This window comes from Heliangelus exortis, chromosome 6 (genome assembly GCF_036169615.1).
Source record: "Heliangelus exortis chromosome 6, bHelExo1.hap1, whole genome shotgun sequence".
NCBI classification, from domain to species: Eukaryota; Metazoa; Chordata; class Aves; order Apodiformes; family Trochilidae; genus Heliangelus; species Heliangelus exortis.
Genome location: NC_092427.1, coordinates 31,350,332 through 31,372,125, shown reverse-complemented (window position 1 = coordinate 31,372,125; position 21,794 = coordinate 31,350,332). Strand labels below are relative to the sequence as shown.

General features: G+C 59.2%; 1 protein-coding gene and 1 long non-coding RNA gene across 3 annotated transcripts in view; one reads left to right on the top strand and one right to left on the bottom strand.

Annotated features, from left to right (window-relative positions):
- ASIC4 (acid sensing ion channel subunit family member 4) overlaps nt 1-21,794 on the top strand; it is a 63,422-nt gene that overhangs the window by 33,801 nt on the left and 7,827 nt on the right. Inside the window, exon 1 of one of the 2 annotated variants that reach the window (XM_071747594.1) lies at nt 512-1,954. The exons of the other annotated variant lie outside the window; for it this stretch is intronic. Coding sequence (XP_071603695.1) covers nt 1,379-1,954 — 576 coding nt within the window. The 5' untranslated portion in view covers nt 512-1,378. Of the gene's footprint in view, nt 1-511; nt 1,955-21,794 lie in introns of those variants that run through there. 2 annotated transcript variants of the gene reach the window in all.
- Nucleotides 15,525-18,795, bottom strand: LOC139797769 (uncharacterized). The gene is made up of 3 exons (XR_011726580.1): nt 18,632-18,795; nt 18,207-18,421; nt 15,525-16,924 (listed from the first exon to the last, which is right to left on the bottom strand). It is a non-coding gene; the product is annotated as an uncharacterized lncRNA (long non-coding RNA).

The following is a 21,794-nucleotide window of genomic DNA, read 5'->3' as shown; positions in this document are numbered from 1 at the left end:
GAGCTGGGTCCTGCGTGGGGCTGTGCACTGGGGCAGACGTGAGTGTGCTGCAGAGGGAGCAGAGACAGCCCTGAGGAGGCGAAGGAGCTCGGAAGAGTGGGACAGAGTGACCCCGGCTCAACCTTTCTAGCAGAACTGGTCACTGCCTGTAGTAACCCCCCACTTCTCACACACGGGCTGTTGGGGCAGTGCGAAGCCCAGCGTGCAAAACAGAGAGGTGTGGGGGGCAGAAGTGACGCCGGGGGACTTCAGCACCGGCCGCGGGGGGTGGGTGGAGGTGTTGCCGCCCTCTCAGCTCTGGGGCACCGAGGAGCACGGGGACCAGGGGAGAGGGGAGGTGCAACCCCGGCGCCCCGTCTTCATTCCCGCTCCGGCGACGAGCTTGGGGCCGGGGCCGGGACAGGGACCGACGGGTCTCGGCGCCCTCCGACTCAGGGCGCGGCGGGCCGTGGCAGGGAGGTAGTTAACGGCCAGGGAGCCGCCGAGGCAGGAGGAGTCCGCAGGCGGGCGAGCAGGAGGGGGCCGCCGGGCGAGCTGCCCGCAGGCTGCCCGCCCCCGCCGAGCCGCGCCGCGCCGCGCTCTGCCCCGGGGCGCACGGGCCGGCGGGGCACGGCGGGGCCGGGCGGGGACGGCGACGGCGGCGACGAGGGGCAGGGTCCGTGCCCCGCCCGCCTCGCCACGGTTCGGCTCGGCATCGCTCGGCACGGCGAGGAGCAGCGCGGTTCGGCATCGCACGGCGCGGCATTGCACGGCACAGCGCGGAGCAGAGCGGTTCGGCATCTCACGGCTCGGCTCGGCTCGGCATAGCACGGCTCGGCACGGCTCCGGCAGCTCCCGAGCCATTCAAACAAGTGGCTCCACCAGCACTTTCGGAGCTGGGGCTGGGGAGAGGGCGCAGCACAGCTCCCTGCCCCGGAGGCGCCGGGCCCTTCACACTGCCTCTTTTCTCTGGCGCTCGCTCTTTATTTGACGATGAAATAATGTTGACATGTCTTGAATTATTAAGTATTCCCTGGATTTTATTAGCACATGATGCTTAAATGCTGCCTGTATCTGCTGGGGTCTTAACCAGAGAGGAGTGAAGGAGAGAGGCAGAGAGACAGAGCGAGGGAGAGGAGAGAGAGGGGTTTTTGACAGCTGTATTTGTGCTGATAAGCGAAGGCACACGGAGACGATCGACTAGTGAGACAAGAGAGAAGCGGCGGCTCGGAGCTGCTGAGAGGGGCTGCGTTTCCCTCCCGAGACGGCTCGGCCCTCCCGGCGCCGTGCTGGGGCTTGGGGGGGACCCGAGCCCCCTCCCAGCGCCTGGCCGGGCTCTCGGCCAGTGCCCGTGCCGGGGGGCAGCTCGCTGGCTGGGCACGCCGGCCGCGCGGGGCAGATGCCGATTGAAATCGTGTGTAAAATCAAATTTGCCGAGGAGGATGAGAAGCAGAAGGAGAAAGAAGAAGGGGATAAGGAGAGCCTGATCGAAGAGCCCGCCCGGCCCCGCTCCCGAGATCTGGCTGCCTTTGCCAGCGCCAGCACACTGCATGGCCTGGGACACATCTGCCGGTCAGGGCGGCTGGGAGTGCGACAGACCCTCTGGGCATTTGCCTTCGTGGCCTCGCTCGCCTTCTTCCTCTACCAGGCAGCCAAATCGGCGCTACTCTACCTTGAGCACCCCCATGTCATGGCCCTGGATGAGGAGGCCATCCGTGAGATGGTTTTCCCCGCCATCACCATCTGCAACATCAACCGCTACCGCCACTCAGCTCTCACCGATGCCGACATCTTCCACTTGGCCAACATGACCGGGCTGCCCCCCAAGGACCGGGATGGCCACAAGGCCACGGACCTGCTCTACCCTGACCCCGACATGGCCGACATCGTCAACCGCACTGGCCACCAGCTCGACGACATGCTCAAGAGCTGCAATTTCAGCGGCGAGAACTGCTCGTCTCGTGATTTCACTGTGGTGAGTGCACACCTGGCACAGGTTCCCCAGGGGCCCCAGCCGGCACAGGGGGCACCCACCGGCCATGCCTTGCCAGAGCCGGGCTCCCTGCCTTGCTCCGGTTGCTGAAGTTTGCATCTCTCTCTGTTTGAGTTTCCCTCCAAATTTCACACGGAGTGAGAGAGGACCCTCCGTGGGAGCTCTCGGTAGGGCTCTGCGCCGCAGGAGCGGGCTGCCGGCAGCTCCGTGCCGGAGGGGCTCAGAGGCAGGAGACGGGGAGGGGGATCGGGACTCAGTGCTCCCTGGGGCAGGTGTGCAGCGGGCAGTGGGAGAGCCGTGGTGTAAAGCCTCTCCAATCTGCGATTCTCTCTGAACTGAAGTGCTCTGTCGCAGGGTGCTTTGGTCAGTGACAGTGGCGGGCGGGGAAGGGCTGGCAGAGACCCCTTTGCACACAGGGGAGCCTTTCTGTGTTTGGGAGGGGGGGTAGGGTTGGCGCTGGGGTGTGTGAATTTGGAGGCTGCCAGCATTGCGCTCGCACGTGTGTGCACACACACGCCGAGCAGCTCGGCTCCGGAGTCACGGCTGCAACTGGGCAAGCGGGGAGCTGCTAGGGTCTGCCCGCTCCCTCCCCAGGGCTGGCTGGCAGGGCCTCCTGCTTGCCCAGGCAGCCAGCTCCCGTCCGGGAGCCGTCAGCGTGCAGCTCTCGCTAATATTGAGCCCGGAATCACAAATCCCCGCTGTGGTTTGGGAAAATAAATGTGCTGAACGGGCGGAATACCTGATGGGACCCTTTTCAGACCGTAATGACTCTGGAAATGAGCCGCTTCTCTCCTACGGCTGCCAGGGGCTACTGCTCGGCTGCCTTGCTACGCTCCCGGGAGCAGCGCTGCCAGCCGGAGCCCGCTCCGTGGCGGGGAGGGAGAAGCGATGCCACGGGCTGTGTAGGATGCTGAGGGGGGAGAGGAGGCTCCGTGGGGCTGGAAATGGCTGATGCAGCATGTCCTGCTTCAGTTCTTGCCCATCGGTAAACGCCTGCTCGCTGCTCAGGGTGATGCCTGTCCCCAGGAAAGCGCCGTTTGGGGGAGGGGGGGGTTGGGGTGGGCTGCCCTGTGGCGGAGGGAGGGTAGCATGGGCCACTGCCGTGGAGTGGGAAGGAGCAGGGGGCGGGAGGCATCCCCACTCCTCCCGGGCTTTTGATGGGCTCTGTGTCAGCTCTAAACCATCCGCCTGAGTTTGCCGTGAAGAAGTGCGGTTCAGCAGGGCTGGGAGCAAGGAGCACCGGGGCTGGACAGTCCTGCACGCGGCTCAGCCACGCTGGCTCCAGCCCCTGGGGTCTTCCTGGGGGATCCTGAACAGCTTTGGTTTGTGGGGCGGGGCAGCGAGCCCAGCCTTGTGCTGGGCAGTGGCATGGCATGGCTATGGGATTTGGCTTGTGCTGAGCTGAAACTGACAGGGAAGAACTCGGGCAGATGGGGCTGGGTACAAGCTTCCCGCAGCGTGGACACGGTGTGTGGTGTGTGCCGTGCTGCGTGGCAGCTGAGGGTGACCGCCAGGACAGTCACCGGGACCCGGTTTCTCAGCGTGTGGCCGTGCATAACCAGCTGGCCTGACTGTCTCAGCTGCTTTTATGGGTCTGCCCTGGGGATGCTGGGGAGCCAGGCATCGGTGTGCCAGTTCTGTGCTCCAGAGCAGGCTTCAGGCATGAGGATGGTTAGTGCTGGCTGATCCTCAGCCCAAGGAAAGAGAGCTTAGGTTTCCTGCCCCCTGTCCTCAGCTCATCCCTCCAAACCAGCCTTTGAGGCATCAGGGTCTGTCAGCAAAAAGGGGAGTCCCTGTTATGTCTCACTTGCCTGGAGCAAAGGGGTGCACCTGAGACAGTGAAGGCTGCAGGGCATGGGCGTGGGGAGTGATGAAGGAAGATGTGATTCCTTTCTGCCTCATACCATGTCCCAGCAGCAATGGGACCTGTCAAGGCATCACATAATTTGGAGCTGGATCCTCCTACACCCATTCCCCAGGCCAAATCAATCCCTCGTGCTACCTCATGGGAACAACTGAAACACAGTACAAGCTGCTTTGCAGGCAGGGTGAGTCCCAGCTGCAGTGTGTGGGCTTGGGTATTCCTGTGCCTCCCATCTGTGTCCCTGATGCAGGGGCACCTGGGCTGCTCTGCACACAGCCATCGTGTGATGGGGAGCTCCAGGCTTCATTGGTCCCAACTGTGGGTCCCTATCTGTGCCTTTATGTTCAGGAAGATCTTGTGCCCCCGCTGTAGTGGGTGGATACATGAGTCACAGCATGTCCCAGCAGTAATGGAGGGCTCTCAAATTTGCAGCACATCCCAGTGGGACAAATGGGTTGCAGTCCCAGGGCACCCGGCCCATGGTGAGCATCCCCTGGAGCAGAGGTTGTGCTCCCAAGAATGCTAAGGAAGGGAAGGAGTTTTTCCTGTAGCCATGCTTGTAGTGCCACATGGAGTGGCACAAGGTACACTTTATCCAGAGGCTGTAAGTTTTACAGCATGAGGATGACCAGGCAGTGGGGCTGCCGGTGTCTGCCTGCCTGCTCGGGAGCAGCAGTAGCACTGGGGCTGGAGCATGTCCCCTTGCACTGCCACTTGCAGCCTGTGCTCACACAATAAATAACTCATGCGGATCCTTTAAGTAAGAGCTGTGAGTGGTAAATGATCTTCTCCTATTTAACGTCACAAATCCACATTCTTTATGGGATAGCAAATTAAGAAACTATGGGGGAAAAAATCCCCAGCGTAAGCATCTTCCATGTAATAAAGCCTGGTTGGGCTGTAAATCTCCCCAGACAGCAGGGACAGCCCTGAGCTGCAGCAAGGCTCCCCTGCAGCCCGCTGACAGATGTGGCCCCTGTGTCAGCTGCTGGAGGCCCCCATGAAGCCTCTTCCAACACTCTCGAGCCATGCTGTTCTCTGCAGCCCCTCCAGTCCCCATTCTGCCCGGAGGCACGGGTCTGGGCTTCCCCTGCTCAGTGCCCGGTGGCATGCTGCCTGGTGCTGTGGGGACGGTGGTGGGTGCAGAGCTCTGCTGGATGGGGGAGTGCAGCTGTGGTGCCAAGGGTGTGAAGCGTGCAGCACCGGCACGGAAAATCAATAGTGCTCTTTACGTGCCATTAAGCGGGAGGTTGGGAAGCATCCCCAGGGGGCTGGGGCTCAGCTGCGGCAGGTGGCTGGGGCTGCCCCCCCCACCCCCTCACCCTGCACCCCCAGTACAGCCACGCAGCCGAAGACCAGTGCTGGCCACACTTGGGAGCACCGGGGGAAGGGAGAGCCCTCCCGGCGGTGCTTTAGGGACAGGCAGGATGGGCAGGGGTCTGAGGGCTGTGGGAGGAGGTGTGCGGAGATGGTCGCCCCGGCCGGCAGCAGCATCCCGCCTTCTCACTGGCAGCGGTTGCTGCAGGAGGCTCCGCTCGAGGCTGGGTGAGAGCCCGGTGCTTTTCTCAAAACCGAGTCCCCTGTCAAAAGCCTTTTGTTTCTGTTGTGTGGCTTCTGAAGCCAGTCCTGCCAGGACTGGAGGCTGGGGAAGAGCGGGGAGGTTGCTGAGAGCTGGCAGATCCTCTCAGAGCTGGCACTGGCCCTGTGTCTCTAGGCAGGGACTCCCGCCTGCCCAGGATGTGGGTGGTTCAGGGGGTCTCCTTGACACGCCATGCAGACCCCTAGAAGGGGAGACCTTGTGCCCAGACTGTGGGAGCATCCTCAGCTGCACCCGAAGTGCACACTGAGAGATCCTGGCTGGGCGGTGGGCAAGGTGTAGCAGGCTATTGCCCCTGCTTCCTCCCAGCAAGGTTCTGCTGCCATATCCCCCATGAACTGCACTTCTCGCGACGCGGGGACTCTGTCTGACCTTTCCTCCAGAACCGTACTTAATAAATGTCACATTTTCAGCCTATTTTTACACTGGGTAAAAGAGCTGGACTCGCTTCTCTTCACCTGCCCTACCCTGCTAGATGCCTGTTCATGTCCCAGCATTCCTCCACCCCATTTCCCCACTCCCCCTGTGCAGGGCTGAGTGTGCCCCGGGGCATGGGGTGCTCACGGGGGCCCCTCAGCTGCTCACTGCTCAGCTGGCTACAGGCACTGCAGGACCTGCCCTGGCTGGGGCACAAAGGGGTTCTGAGGACATGCAGTTCCCTACAGGTCCCAGCACAGTGTCATCCCCTCTGGAGGGTGGTGTGGCTGTGGTGGGTATCCTGCCATGCATGGCAGGGACTGGCTGGGCTGGGGCTGGTGGTGTCGGTGCCCAGGATAGTCTGGAGCACCGATGATCTGGCACCGATGACCTCAATGATCCCACATGAGCTGCACACATGAGCCCGGTCATGACCATCTGGGTCACCATGCTCCGCTCACCAGATCAGCCCCAGCCCAGTACCTGAGCCACCTCCCCGGAGGCTCACAGCCTTTTGGGAGCCCCCTGTCCTAAGTGCCTGTACATCCCCAGGTCTGTGTCCCAGGTGGTGCAGACATGCTGCAAGTTGGTTGATCTCCTGTCCGGAGCAGCGGTGGCCTCTCCAGTACTGTTACACGTGAGCCAACCAGGCATGGCTGTAGGTGCTGCTTGTGCCAGAAAATGGGGGACTTCAATGCAATTCGTTGCCATTTAATTTTACACAATTCCTGCTGCTTAATCCACTGAGAAATGCTAATTTATACAATTCACGTCTAAAAATAAATGTCAGTCCAGCAGCTCCCAGCAGTGGGTAGCTGCTCCCACCAGCCCCCACCAGCCCTGAGCCCACCCTGCTTCTGGGCAGCTACTCCTTGCCCTGTAGTGCCTGGGCTTCAGCAGCCTGTATGTGGATATAGGATTGATGAGTATATGGAGTACCAAGATGGGACAGTGAGGGGTTAGCTGCACCTAGAGGTGCTGCTCATCACAGTGCATCTCTGGGTGACTTGGCAATCCAGCTTTCAGGTGGCTTGGGGTGGTGTGAGGGGTGTGAGGTTCCTGAGGTGTCTTTGAGACCTCCACTATCCTGTGGCTCACTATCCTGAGGAAAGATGGGATAAATCCCATGTGTGCCTGCACCCTGGGCAGTGGCTGGGGCTGTACAGGGCAAATTGGGTGTCCTGGTGCAAAGGCTGGCATGGAGACATCTGGCCTGCACACGAGAGGTCTGGCCAGGGCTTGGGGCAGCCTCTGCCTGGCTGTCAGGTATTAATTGGTTGCAATGATACATTAATGAATATGGAACAGTAGGGAAGTGTGAACCCTGCCTGCCTGGGGAGTGGGGATGCACCACTAGGTCCCTAAAAAGGCTGCCCTGTGGGGCACAGGGAGGGGTTTAGACCCTGTGTGGAAGAGAACCTGTGGCTGGGGAGAGGCTGTGCTCAGCTCACCAGAACTGCTGGCTCTTGCCCCTGGTCATTTCCATACCCTGCTGCCCTCCTTCGCAAATCTGCCAGCCTTTGCAACTTGCCTCCATAACCTCCCATCTCCCACCCCTTTGCTGGGCAGACCCGTGTGCCACCCTACCCCAGTTTCGTGGCACCAGATGCAACACCGGGGAAGGGGTGCCAGAGCAGTGGGGTGGGTAGTGAGGGTCGTGGTCGTGGGTGCTGGCTCCCAGCAGATGAGGGCCGAGGTGGGGGAGCAGAGGGGTGCGGAGGCAACACAGCAGGGGAGCGGAGATGCTGAAGGAGCCGGTGGCTTTCCCACCATCTCCCTGATTGAGATCGGATCACCGTGAGCATAAAAAAGCTCTCTTCATAATTATATTTAATGAATTGACTTTAAAAGCTCTTACGCTCTTATCTGGGTAATTTAATATCACACACTTAATAAGCCTGTCTCTGATACGGGGGGAGCCAGCAGCCAGGACGCCTGCGCCTGGTGTGGCTCCCTAGGGACACGGGACGTGCCATAGGACCAGTCCCATGTGCCGAGCTGGGTGGATCAGGCACACTGCTGTCCCCTGGGGCCCAGGCACCCATGGGGTTCTGTGGGGCAGCAGCCCTGCAGCACTGCTTGCTGCAGAGCAGGGTGGGCAGCTTAGGCTGTTGCAAAAGGGATGAGTCTGAGGCACCCATGAGGGCTTGGCCCCAGAAGAGTGTACATGGGGCCACAGGGCTGTGGGGCTGGTAGGGTGCAGCATGGCTGACTGGGGCATGAAGTGGGTTGATGTGGTGCAGTGTGGCTGGCTGGGCATAGGGGCTCTGAGGGTGCTGGTACCCTCTGCCAGTGGTGTGGTTGGATGCTACGTGTCACTGTGGCTGGCAAGTCATTGCTGTAACCCTGTCCTTAGTGCCAGTGTCACCCATGGCAGGTGTCCCATGGCCAGGCAGCAATGGGGGCAGCTACAGGACAAGGTGCACTGTGGGTCCCAGTGCCATGATGCCATTGGCTCCCTGTGTCCCTCTAGATCTGGCCACCTGGGGTACCCAGCTGGGGTGTCACAGAGGTAAATGAAGGTTTGTAACTATGCAGCTCTGCAGCTCTGATCCCCCAGCTCCTGCACTGCCAGCTGTGGTGAGGATGGCCTCCCTGCTCGCCTGCCCCCCCTGCTCACCCCCCTCCCCCAACCCCATGACCCATCCGTGTGTGCAAGCAGGTGCCTGCAGCAAGCCGGAGGGGCAGGCTCTGCCATATGGAACCAGGGGCCCCAGGGACTATGGGAGCCTGCATGCAGGCTGGGGCTGGGACCTCTGTCCTGTGGCTGTGGGGGCATCCCCCACACTACACACTCACTGGGTAGCAGGCTGCAAAACCACCAGCTGGGCTCATGTCTGCCTTGCATCAAAGCAGATGCTGGGAGCTTGCTGGTGCCCTCAGCCTGGAACCATGTCCCCCCTCTGTGATCTCATCCCTTTAAGTCCTTGATTCCCAAGTGACTGAGGATGGAGCAGAACATCCCAGCATCCTTGCTTGCACTGCCCCAAGACCTGCAGCAGGAACAGGGAGGGTGACAAGGGCAGAGTGTGCAGTGCTGGCCCACAACTGACTGTCCCCAGGCGCCAGGGTGCCTGGCAGTGCTGGCTGCCACACTGGTGCTCGGTGCCAAGGCCAGGCGGGCTGGAGGGAGACCCATGCCAAGGCGGTGTGGGGTGGGGGGGATGAGGAAACAGCTGCCACCTGGCCCTGTGGCAGCGGGGGACAGCCCTGGGTGGAGCAGGGACCCCAGGCTCCATGACAGCGGTGCTGGGCACAGGGCAGCCATGAGGGGTTCTCCCTCCGCGGGGGAGCGGCTGGAGCAGGAGGTTTACGGAGCTGCACTAAGTGACGCAAATGGTTTGAAGCCCATAAAGAGAGACGGTTTTATGTAAGACGACTATATAAAGCTCTGCTGTTCTGCCATTGATGAGATATAGGCCTTTATTTATAGAAGGCAATGTTTGCGGTGTGAGTGCTGAAAGCCAGCCAGGGACCCGCAGATAGGGCGTCGAGTAATTTCACATGCAGCTGCCGTCGACACTGTTCACACATTAAAGAAAAAAATTAACAAGTTTGCAGCCAGTCAGGTGGAAAAAACAATAATTGTCAAAAATTGTATTTCCCCCTTTTTCCAATAACAAATAGCTGGAATGCTGCTGTGGAGGCTGGGGCTTGATGTGGGAAAGGATGGGCTGAGGCTCCAGCCAGGCTGGGGGATGGAGCGGGTTGGGAGAGGCAGACAGGGGTGGGAGGAGAGCCCAGGCAGGGGATACAGAAGCTGCTGCCAGCACCCAGGCAGCTGGCAGGGGCTGGATGCGCCTGCCTGGGCATTTATTTGTCTAGGACTAGAATAACAGTGCCTGCAGGATGGAACAACAGTGGTGCCATCAGAGCAGCATGGCCACGTGTGTGCTGGGGGCTAGGGAGAGGGGCAAACACCAGGAGCACATGGCTGATAGTACTCACAGCACGGGGGGCTTCAGACCAAGTCCTGATGGGTTTTCCTGTGTGGCCTGGCATTGCCTCTCCCCACCTGCGCATACAGGGATGCACTTGGGTTATTTCTTTGCCAGATGTTTTTACTGGAGAGCAAGCAGCAAGTCCCCATGCTCAGAGCACCCTGCCAAATTTTGTTTCATGCACGAAAGGAGGAAAAACCTCTCATGATTAATTGTGCAATAGGGGAGAACATGCATCTCTTTACCCTGTTCCTTGCCAGTCTCTGGCCTCTTTTTCCAGGTGCTGACACCTCTGCTACATCCTGACTCTGCAAGGGCCATGACAGGGAAGAAAGCCAGCCAGGGCTTCCCACCAGGGGAGCAGAGTCAGGGCTGTGCTTGAGCAGCTTCCCTGCAGCTCCCCATGTGGTTCTGCGGGTTTCTGTCCCCTGCTTACACTGCAAAACCTTCCCTCTGTGCTCTGAGCTGTGCCCTGGTGTGCTGTGCCAGCAGTGGTTATGGGCAAGATGCTGCCAGCCCTGTCCTCTCAGAGCTGCATCACAGTGCCTGTACCAAGGCAGAGGTGAGGGCAGACCCAGGGCACTTGGCACTTTGTTGCAGGACAGGCTGAACCTGCCCCCTGACCTGGGGGCTGGGACTGGGGGCTCCTGCATGTGGCTGCCCTGACCCTAGGAGACATCACTGCCTGCACGGCTGGTGCTCCCCAGCTACACTCGCACAAGTAGGGTAGCTCCTTGTTGGAGGCACCCCCAGCTTGCTGGGCCCTCTCTGGGCATGGATGCAAGCCAGAGCACACTTTGCACCTGAATGGCTGTTAAAGCACTGGCCAAGCTGGGCTGGACTCAACAGGTTTTCTTCTAACAGAACAAAAGCTTACCTCCTGATTGCAGTGCCACAAAGGTGAGCTCAGAAGGAATGATGGGGGGAAGCTGGAAGGCCAGAACCCGAGAGTACCTATTGGTTCTGTGTTTCAGTGGCACAAGGAATGGACACCCCTCTCTGTTTTGGAAGGCTGGGTTGGGCTGCAGAGCCAGGCTGTCCCCTGCTCACAGTGGCTGGGCAGGCAGGGAGCCAGGGTTTTGGGGACCCGCTGGTCTGCAGGCAGCTGCCAGCCCCTGGGATGTGCAGGGTGGGAGAAGAGAGGAGGCACACCCTTCCTTAGAGCTGAGCCCCTGATTAATCACTAACTGCCATCCCTCCAGCCAGCAGCTCATTAGTGGCTTAATTCCTCCAGCCCAGTGTGCTGGAGGGGCCAGTGGCTCTGATTGAACCAGTCGTGCTCATCTGGGCAGCTGCAATCAGGCCCCAGTCAGAGCAGGCCACAATTAGTGATCACGTCCACCATATCCCCGAGGTGCACTGGGCAGCACGTGCTGTGAGTTGTACAAGTGCCACAGATGCTGTGGGGTGCTGCAAGTGCTTCAAATGCTGCAAGTGCTGCAGGAGCTGCGTGTGTTGTGGTCAGGCATGGGTGAGACACACCAGTGACAGTAGCTGCAGAGGGCAGCCCTAGGACAGGAGATGTGCCTGTGTCTCCTGTATCCAGCAGTACCTGCAGGGTCGTGGTCCCCATGGTGTCACGGGGCCAGGAGCAGCTGTCAGCAGCACCAGTGGATGTGGTGAGGTGCCACGCTTGGCTGCACAGGGATATCTTGCTAGTCTGTCACCTCCTGGGAACAGTGGCACCCCGTACATCCCCATGCTGTCCCATCCCTCTGACACCTGCAGCTGCGCCCACAGGGCAGCAAAATGAGCTGGGTGCCCCAGGAGAGCAGGCACCAGCAGTGGATGCTCACAACAGACCTTGTACCCCATCCTGGGCAGGCAGAGGTAGGCACCACGGTGTGTTTGCAGCTCAGCTGCCCCCCTTTGCCCTCCAAACCCCACTGTGCCCTTCACTCCCAAGCTGCCATCCTTGCAATCTATTTGCAGCCTGAGGAGGATGGGAGGGACCACATGGCAAAGAGAAGCATCTCCATTTGTTTCCATCACGCCAGCATCTGGAAGAGGGCAGAGGCCTGTGGGTGTCCCTACTGCTGGGGGAGAGAAGGAATGGGGTGTACATGAGTGGAAGCTGGGGGCCATGTTGGGAGTGTGACCCCCATGGAGGAGGCAGGGCTAGCACAGCATCTGCTGCTGCTGCCCCTGGGAAGGGCACAGAGCATCCCACCTTCCTGGGCAGTACAGGACTGAGGTCACTATGCAAATCTAGATGAGATTGATAAAAGTATTAATTATGTCCCACTGGCTCAGCTCCTGTCCAGCCAGGCAGGGCACCGGGTGCCATGGCAGCTCATGCAGGAAAGATGGGTTTGCACTGGCAACATGTCCCCTGTGCCTGTCTCCTGCTGTGCACCATGCTGTGTCACGCCAGGCCAGCCCTGCTCTCCCAGCCCCATGGCACTGCCTGACCCAGGGGACAAAGCCACCACTGAGCAGGGAAGCCAATGGTCTGAGGCAGGAGCAGTGCGAGTGCTGTCAAGCAGCTTGACGTGCCTGGCCCTGAGGTCTTACTAATCAGAGAATGTCTGCAATTACGTGTGCTAATTATGGACAGAGGTTCACAGTGATTCCTGCCCTGCTGGCATGGTGCTGGCCGCACTGGGGCACATTACTCCTGTGCAAGGACAGGAGCGGTGAACCAGGGCTGCTCAGGCACTTCTCACTGCACAGGCATGGCATATCACTGCCTGCCCCATCCTACCACATTCCATCAACACCCTATTCCATCCCCATCCCATCCCGTACTGAATGGGGGTCCAGTATGTGTGGTGCCATCCCTTGGAGCCTCTGTGTGTGTGGCTATTGACATCTGCTCCATCCTGCAGCACATGGCTGATCATATCTCTGTGGAGTTGCTTTTCAGAGGGAGTTTTTCAGGCTCTGACCCCCCTGCGCTGCTGCTGCTCTGACATCCTGTTTCCTTATCACCTGACATGACCTTAATTAACTCCCTGGGCTGATAATGCTCTGGGCTTCTCCTCCAGCTGTATCTTGGCATTGTGTCCTGCCTCATCTGCTCAGGTACGGCTGCAGAGACTGCACAGGCAGCCTGGAACAATGGAGAGAAGGGGCCATGTGGTGCAGGCAGGACAAGTTGGTGGTAGCTGGGGGCACTGGGGTGACATGGAGGGCATGAGGCAGTACTATGGGTGGTGGGTTGGTTCTGCATGAAGGGTTGCAGGGAAGATGCTAAAGGACAGATGTCTGTCCTGGTGCCGAGGTGGGGGCAAGTGCAGGGGAGGGGCTGTCCTGGTGCCCCAGAGCAGGGTGGCACAGGCTGCACAGGAAGCAGTGTCTGTGGCAGCAGCATCTATCCCAGGCAGGCAGAGATGTAGTGCAGCAGCATGGAGGTGTCCTGGGTCTCCTCACACTGCTGCAAACAGGGCATGGGGGCTGCTTGGCTGGGAGCTGGGGCAAGGGGTTCAGTGAGCTGAGCTCTTGGGACCCCACCACCCTGGAGGGCTGCCAGTCTACCTGGTCACCACTTTACCACCAGCCTGTGCAGATTGAAATGCAGTCACTGATGACTTTGTAGCCACTTTATCTCCCACACTTGGCAAATATTGTCGGAGGGGAGAAGATTCAATAGAGAGGTTTGCAAATGGGAATCTTGGCATGTGATCCCACTGGCTAAATGATGTGTGCCAGTCAGTGCTCACTGGGGCTGAGCCTGGCACAGGTACAGCCCAGGGCCAGCAATGCTGCTCCCAGCACCTTCTTCCCATGGACTGGTCCCCAGCAAGGTCTGAGCTTCACTGTGCTGCAGCTCATAGTCTCATCCACCAACACAGGCAACTCAGGTCCTGGAGCTGGATCCTGGCTCAGGTTCTGTCACTCAAATGCCACCAGACCTGGAGGCAGCCATACCCTTGCAGCATCTGGCGGTGATGCCATGAGCTTTGCAAAAAGCAAAGGATGCAAAATGCTCACAGGCCATCTCTTCCCAGCTTTCAGTCACAAAATCCTTCTCCTCACAGTCCTAGTCTCTAAAGCCTTAGTCCTGCCACTCTGGTGCTCACTTCCCATCCCCAGACCCCCAGTCCAGGCACACAGTGGGATGGGGTGGGGGAGCAGTTATTGCTGGGACATCCACGGGCAGGGTGCAGTTTGTCCCATCTGCTAATGCTGCCTGCAGACACAGTGGGAATTATGTTTTCCCGAAGCTGTGCATGCAGTGAGGACCATGCACTTTATGGCAAGGGTGCACATATACTGCTGCTCATAGCACGTGATGTATGGGATGCTGCAGGCAGCACACAGTCTTGGGAATGGGGCACTGGCTCCGAGCAGGGAGAAGGGGAGATGGTCTGGAGGACAGAGGAGATGGGAGCTCCCAGGCTGTTCCTCTGTGTGTGGGAGACAAAGAGGGTATGAGGAGGCAGAAAGAGTCCCCTAGCTGGAGGGGCAGGTTGTACCATCCCTTCCTGACAGGACATGTCTCTGCTCCCATAGCATGCTGTGTGTGGGACCAGGGAGGAGCTGGGAAGGGGACTAGGGAGCTCTTGCAGATGCCAAGGACCAGTACAGAGGGAATATGGCCCAAGAATTCAGCAGGGGCAGATACACTATGAGTCTTGAGAACCCCCAGCCCATCGTCACCTGTATCACAAGCAGAGGATGGGGATACAGAGATAGAGGCCACGAGGTTGTCCCTGCCCATCTGTGCCCACACCACTTCCCCTGCCCATCAGCACCAAGAAGGGAGCCTTTGCCAGCCCCGGGGTGCAGGGGCTCTGTCGATCAGCCCCTCCGCCCGGCAGTGCGCAGGCTGGGGAAAGCCAACCACTATCATGTTTGTTCCATTGATTTAGCGCCGCGGAGAGGGTTTAATCAGCCTTTAGCCTGCACGCTCCAGCATTAAGAACAAATCCATTAGCCACGAGATAACCACAAAGGGTTGCGCTGAGGCTGGATGAGGTCCCAGCGCCTTCAAGATGCAAATTGGCAATCAAAGATCAAAGCCGCACAGCTCCCTAATCTCTACTAAAAGGACTCAGCTATTAACGAGCCCTTTCCCGCTGGGCTGTGATCACCCCACTTCATTCGGGCTCCTGATGTGATGGCGAGTTACACCATCACCCCAACTGGTTACACCAAGCCCCCAGAACCCGCAGACCCCCAAGCTGGCTGTGGAGAGGAGGGTGCAGCCAGAGCTCGGGCTGTTTGTTTGCATGTTGTTTCTTTCAGCTTTGACATGCTGGGATCCAATTCGTGTTGGCGGACAGAAAGGAGCCCACAGCGTACTCAAGGGGTCAGTGCCTGGAGGGGAGGAGAAAGGGAAGAGGCGGGAGCTGGTATGGAGCAGGGGAGCTGCGTAGGGTGTATGTGGTGACTTTGGAGATGGGGGCCACGCTGTCAGGTGGCTACCCCTCCCGCTGCTCAGGGATTTAGCCTGGTTCAGCTCCTGCCTTGTTGCACCAGGTGGCTTAGGGCAATCCCTGCTGGCCCCAGGGAAATCAGTGCTGGGGAGCATAGCAGGTGGTGGGGTGGGGTGTGGAGGAGCAGGCAGCAGTGGGTGAGAGTCCAAGACAGAGCAGACTGCCTTGGAGCCAAATTTCCCTTTTTGGGGTATTCCTGCCCACCCCATGTCACGCTGGGGCAGAGGATGCACAAGGCCCCAGCTCCCGTAGCCACCTTGCTGGCTTGCAACGTGGTGCAGGGGTCAAGCTGCAAAGAGGGGGGAGCTCCCCCACACTCTCTGCCCAAGATGTCCTGCCTGCAGTGGCTCCATGCACGGCCACCCTGGCAGCCCCAGGAGTCCCAGCTGCCCCACACCATGCAGGAGAGCCACAAAGCCACCGAGGTGTGACAGGAGCCGTGCTGCCAGCAGCGTCAGCAAATCTCTGGCAGCACAGATGTGTGCTCCACTCAGCCTGATCAGCTCAGCGACCAGTATCCACCCCCGTCCTGCTGTGATGGGAAGAGGCTGGGTGAGGTCCCCTGGGATGGACAGACCCATCAGCTCTGTCAGCAGGGAGCAGAGGGCCATGCCCAGCTCTCCCCCAACCCCCTCTGCTGGTGGCCAGTCAGAGAGGTGCTGCTCATGGCTCTCAGGGCACCCGTAGGCAGTCAGCACAGCCTTACCAAAGGAGGAAGCAGTGAGGTGCTGGCTGCACCTCAGACAGGGTGACAATAAATCTTATCAGAATAAATCCATCTGTAGGCAGCAGGATAACCCCCTTGGCAACCTGGCTAGTGTGGAGACTTCATCTGCACCGTGTCAATGCTGGGGATTTACAGATAAATGCCATGGCTGGAGGGACCGTGTCTGTGCAGACACCTGCCAGCACTCTGGAGGTATCTCCCACTCCTGCTCACCCTGGCCCTGCAGCTGCAGCAGATGACAAGGCCAGGCTGGGGGCAACCCAGTGACATTGGCCATGATGTGCCTGGTGGGATGAGCTGAGAGCAGAGCTGGTCAGGCATCAAGTGGGGCAGCACCTGGAGACGAGGATGTAGGGAGGAGGATATGCAGGACGAGGTGGTCTGCTGGTCCTGGCCCTCCTGTGTCCTACACACACTATCCCACGGAGCCCTGCATCCTCCATCCAGCCCTGAGGATCATGGTCATTGTGCAGTCTGGACCACCGGAGAACTTGTGCTGGGGCAAAGACCCGGCAATGAGCGTATGTGTGACACTGGCAGTATGCCCCTCCGGCTGTGTGACAGCGCCAGGCGTGAGCAGCGCCATGTGTACGACAGGAGGCTCCGTGGCTGCATCTCTGTGTGTATGTGCGTGTGTGTCGTCTCCCCCCTGCAGCCTCTCTGGTCGGGCTGGGCAGCGGGGGGGGCCGGGGGGTTGGGTAGAAGGGGGGGAGATAGAAAGGTGGGCTGCAGGGAGGGTGTCGTGTGCCCGGCGGGCCCGGCGGAGGCTGGCGAGCGAGGCGGGCTGGCAGCAGCCCCAGGCCAGCTCTTCCCGGCTCAGCTCCCGCATCTCCTGGCGAGGCGGCCGCGCAGCCGTGGGAGCCGTAATGAGATGGAGCAGCAGAAGGACGGCGAGATAAGGCTGCCTGCGCTGCCCCAGCAGATTAAACGCTGGGATTAAGCAGGCGGTGCCAGCTCTGCTGCCTTTTTATCTCGCTGCTTCTCCCCTCTTATTCTCCCGCAGTCGATAGTGAACGGTCTCCGAGCTGTCAGCAAAGGAAATTGCTTGTTAACCCTTTGGGGACGGGCAGCGCAGCTCTACCCGCTCGGATGCTTTCAAAGAGAAGCGGTCCTCAGGGACAGGGCTGCCCGTAGAGCTCTGCCTCCACCCCGGGAGGGGAGAGCACCAGGGACTGCGGGGACGAGGGCTGCTCCCCCACAGCCCGCAGAGCACAGTCAAGGCACGGCCACTGGCACCCAGGAGCTGCCGTCGTCTCTTGGCCAAGTGCCGCCAGTATCCCACCAGCAGAGGTGCCTCTCCACTGCTGTACCTGCAGGGCGGGAAACATCCTGCAGGCCCACCCTGCGGGGTCACAGCAGAGGCTGCCCAAGCTCCATCAAAGGATGTCCGGGTACCTCGTGTACACCACTTTCAGCCTTGATGTTCCCTGCTTGCAGGATGGATGGGCTCAGTGCTACATCCCTGTGTGAAACCACAGGGCTGGGGACCCTTCCCTGGTCCCTGGGGGCAAGTGGCACAGGCCGTTTGTGTCTGCACAGCACCGTGTGTGGTACTGGGTCTCTTCCTGCTATCAAGAGGAGCCTGCTGTCCAAAACCGTAACTATTGGGCTCTGTGTATGTGTATGCTTTGCTGGGTTTGCAGCAGGGAGGCTGAACTGCAGCTCATCCCAACACTTATCCGTAGTGTGCTGTTCTGTGTGCCCAGCGGCAGTGTGCCTGGCGCGGGGGGGGGCTGGGTCTGAGGATGGGAAGCCAGCTGGAGAGTGCTAGAGGGTGCACAGGGTGATGGCAGCAGGATTGCTGCTCAGCATAGCCCAAACCCAGGCCAGGGAGCATTTTAGCAGCTCAGCAAGCTCATTCTTGCACTTCTGGGGTGCCACCTTGTTGTACCTCTCCCATGGGAACCTGGAGAACCTCTTGGCTCTGCCCCACAGCTTTTCCCCATCTTCCTGGGGAAGCACCAGACTTACCCCAGCACCCAACCCAAGTGTTTAGGGAAAGACCAGGGTAAGCAGGCAGTAAACTCAACATCTCAGAGAGGTTTGCTGGCTGCTGACAGGATGAAGTGACCTTCCCCAGCTCCTGCTCCCCTGCCTCTCTGCACCTTTGCCCTGGGCTGCAGTATACCTCTCCCTCTTTCAGCAGTTCCAGCATTTCATCTTCTGCAGTTCCTTTGGTGTTGGCTCCTTCACCTGCCCTTTTGGTGAATGCTTTGAAGTGCTTCACGCAAGCAATCATATGAAAGCACAGCCCACTGGGAGATCTGCAGGGAATGGGTTAGCATGGGCCAGGGCAGTGGTCCTGACCTGGGAGGGATGTTGCCCCATGGAAGCTGTGAGATGGAGAGGGCAGAGTTGGACATCTGTGTGGTCTGGAGACCTTGCTAGAGCACTGTCTAAGGAAGCTGCCAGGGAACTGGAGCAGATGTCATGCCAGGCAGCCAGGCTGTGCTGGTGAGCAGAGCCTGAATCGGGAGAGGATTCCAGGAGGGATTGGCACGTGCAGGCTGGCAGGCTGGAGGCTGCAAGGGGATGGGATTGCTGTTTATAAATACATCAAGGGAGTATACACAAGGGAGGGAAGAGAGCTATTTCAGCTAAGGGACAACGCTGGCATGAGAACAAATGGTACAAACTGACCATGAATAAATTTAGGTTGGAAACGAGGTACTGAGTGGGATTCTGGGGCAAATTCTCCCCAGGAGCAAAAGGAGGGGAAAGCTCACACTTACTTTGCTACTGGAGGCAGCTATGTGCTACCATGCCTGCACAGCAGAGCTGAGAGTTGAGGACATGGGGTTCCCAGCCCCTCATCTCCATGTCACAGCCACCCTGACTCCATGTAGCATTGGTGGGATGGATGGGCCTCTTCATCTCCTGGAACAGCCAGTGCAGGACTCCTGGGGCAATGGATTGCAGATGTCCTTCTCTGGCCACATGAGTTTGGGTGTACTGCTCCTGAAAGCGCAGTCTCCCTGCTTTACTGGTGCCACTGGCAGTGCTGGGGAAAATGTGCTGGGAAGGTGTCACTACTCGTGTCTGTGCATCCCTCTGACATGCATCGCATTCCCATGCTCCTGGTCCACTAGGATCCCAGGAGCAAGGAGCCCTGGTATGCACCCTGCCATGTACCTGCCAGCTCCTCTGGGACACTGGGCTGCTTACTGGCCCCAATAAACAAGCCCAGCAGTGACTGGTGCTGGGGCTTGGGTGCTTCCTGCCACTATGCCCAGCTGGTAACAGAGCCGTGTGGCACAGCTGAGCACTTAGCATTCCAGCAGTGAGCCCATTTGTCACTAGAGGGGCTCTGCCAGCCCCATGTGCCTACGTCTCTGCTGCTGGCTCTGGCCTGGCCAAAGGGGTCAGTTGATATGGGCTCACCTGTAGCACAGAGTGAGGCACATCTGTGGTGCAAGGAAGAGTCACAGAACCTCCAGAATGTCCTCACAGCATCCCCTGGCCCTTCTGCCACTCTGCTGTTCCCTCCTCCTGGTGAAGTGGGTTGGGGTGCCCCAAAGGATGTCCCAGAGCTTGGCACTTTGCACCACAGGGCAAAAAAGGATCCCAGCCCAACACTGGTGTGTCCTGCTTAGGGCTGAAGGTGTACTGCTGTGGTGGAATGGATGTAGAGTCTGGTGCCCTATGGGGAGGGGAACTCTGGGCCCCACAGGCAGGGCTGCATCCTGCAGGAGCCGACCCAGCAGCTCTGCATGGGGCAGGGGGCTGTGCCGAGGGGCTGCCTATGTGGGGAATGGCTGTGCTGCTGTCGGAGCTGGGGTTGAGCCAAACTGGCACCATTCTGCAACCCCTCCTGGGAGAGAGAAAGGGAAATGGTGCAACCGTGCATGAGAGGGGACGTTTGCAGAGGCGAAAACATCCCACTGGCTCAGAAAATTGCTGCAGAATCGGGCTTGAAATGAGTTGAAATTGCTGAATCCAAGCGGATCTCATATCCCGGGCAGTTGCAATGCTGGCGTCAGCGCTGCAGCGTCCCTCCCAGGGCACCCAGGCGGGGCCAGCGCGGGGAGAGCGGGGGCTAGGGGGGCACCACGGAGAGGTAGGGGCACGGGGAGGGGCTACGGCAGAGCTGGGCTCACCAGTCGGGATGGCAGCGGAGGAAGGGGGAAATGTGCAGGGGTCGGCCATTGCCCCAGCTCTGGGAGTGTCTTCCCAATTTGGTCCCGGCTCCTGTGCCGTGCATCCTGGCCAGAGGCATACCTGTGCCACCCTCTATCTGTCTGCACTCACTAAAAAGGAAGCAGCCTCCAAAATTGGCAATGCTGCTTCCTTTTTATATCACAGCCCTGCCCAGGCTAATTTACTCTGTGGGCTTGGGATTTATGGAGATCAATCTTAGGGCTACCCCTGCACTGGCATCCCTGCAAGCCCAGGGTGGACAGCACCCTGGTGTCTTCCCATCCCTGTTCCCATCCCCATCATGCTCCAGTGGTGACTGTTCTCAGGGCTTTCTCTATACTCGCTCCTGCATGGTGCGTCCATGCTCAAGGCCTGTCACAGAATCGCAGAATTATTGAGGCTGGAAAAGACCTCTGTCTGCCATCTCCGTGTCCCAGAGGGCACGTGGAAGCAGGGCTGTGAGTCCCAGCACGGACATGGGAGCAGGGTCCCCTGCACATGCAGGAGCAGGGCATACTGCAGCTCATTTCCCTAACACAAAAATGTTTGGCTGAAAGCTTAGCATAGCCTCTTGTCTCCTCGGAGCAATCAGGATTTGTCACTGCTTGCAATGTTTAACGTCGTCTTCCAGAGGCTAAATACCGTGGGGAGCCGTGTAAGCCGCGGAAATACCTGCATGAGCTGGGATCAACGGGAGGCTGGCACAATGGGCTGGCTGGCAACAATGAAGATGGGGACCAGGAGTGAATGGGAATGGTCCTTATGCCTTCAGTACTCATGGATCTGCTGGTGTGAGCCAATGTGAGGATGCTGGGTGCCAGCATCTTGCTCCCATGGAACTCCCTGCAGCAGGGAGACAGGAGAGCAAGCCACAGGGGGTCGGAGAGGACCTGTGGGTCCTGGAGCTGTGTGGAGTGGGGAGGAGGATGACAGGTCCTCTGCTGATCTCTGGCTGGGATCTGCCTGCCTGATCTCTGGCTGGAATCTTCCTGCCAAGGCACAAGCAGCTATTTCTGTCAAGGTCAGCGTGTCTCCACGGCAGAGAACAGGGAAATGAGGAATCATGTTGAAAAATTACCTCCCTAATGGGGTCTCCCCTGCATGTGAGCACAGCATGGGAATGCCAGTGTGAGGCGGCTGAGTGGGGAGTTTGGCACACAGTGTGGGAAACCTTCCACCCTATCCCTGAAGCTGTAGCACCTATGGGTGTCCACTGAGTGGGGCAGGATCCCCAGGGGCCAGTGCCCCAGGTGCCATCCCCAGCTGGACATGTGTGCTCCAGCCCTGCAAGGTACTTTTCTGGGTCAGCTGTGGGGAGGAAATCATGTTTCCAGTGCAGGCAGGCTCTCCTCTGCCCTTCCTCTTCCTCCTCTTCCTCATGGACTCCCTGGCATCTAATTAGGTTTGTCATGCTGGAAAGGCAAAGCCCTCCAGGACTGTGCTGTGCTCTCGCTCAGTGCGATTTCACAGCTGGCCTCTGCACCCTGTCAACCAACAAGTGAGTAACTCAGCTGGGCACCACAGGCATACCTGCCCTTCCTACATACCCCTGCAGCTATGCCTGCCTCCCCAGGGTTGCAGGGGACAGGGGACAAGGCCACTGCCACCACTGAACCTTTTCTTTCATCTCTGACCAATGGTGCTCCCTGTCCCCAAGCTATCTGTCCTCATGTGCCCTGGCTTCTGCATCCTGTCCCCATCCCTCAACCCACTCCAGGGTGATTGTGATGCTGCCTGAAGATGTCTGAACTGACACAA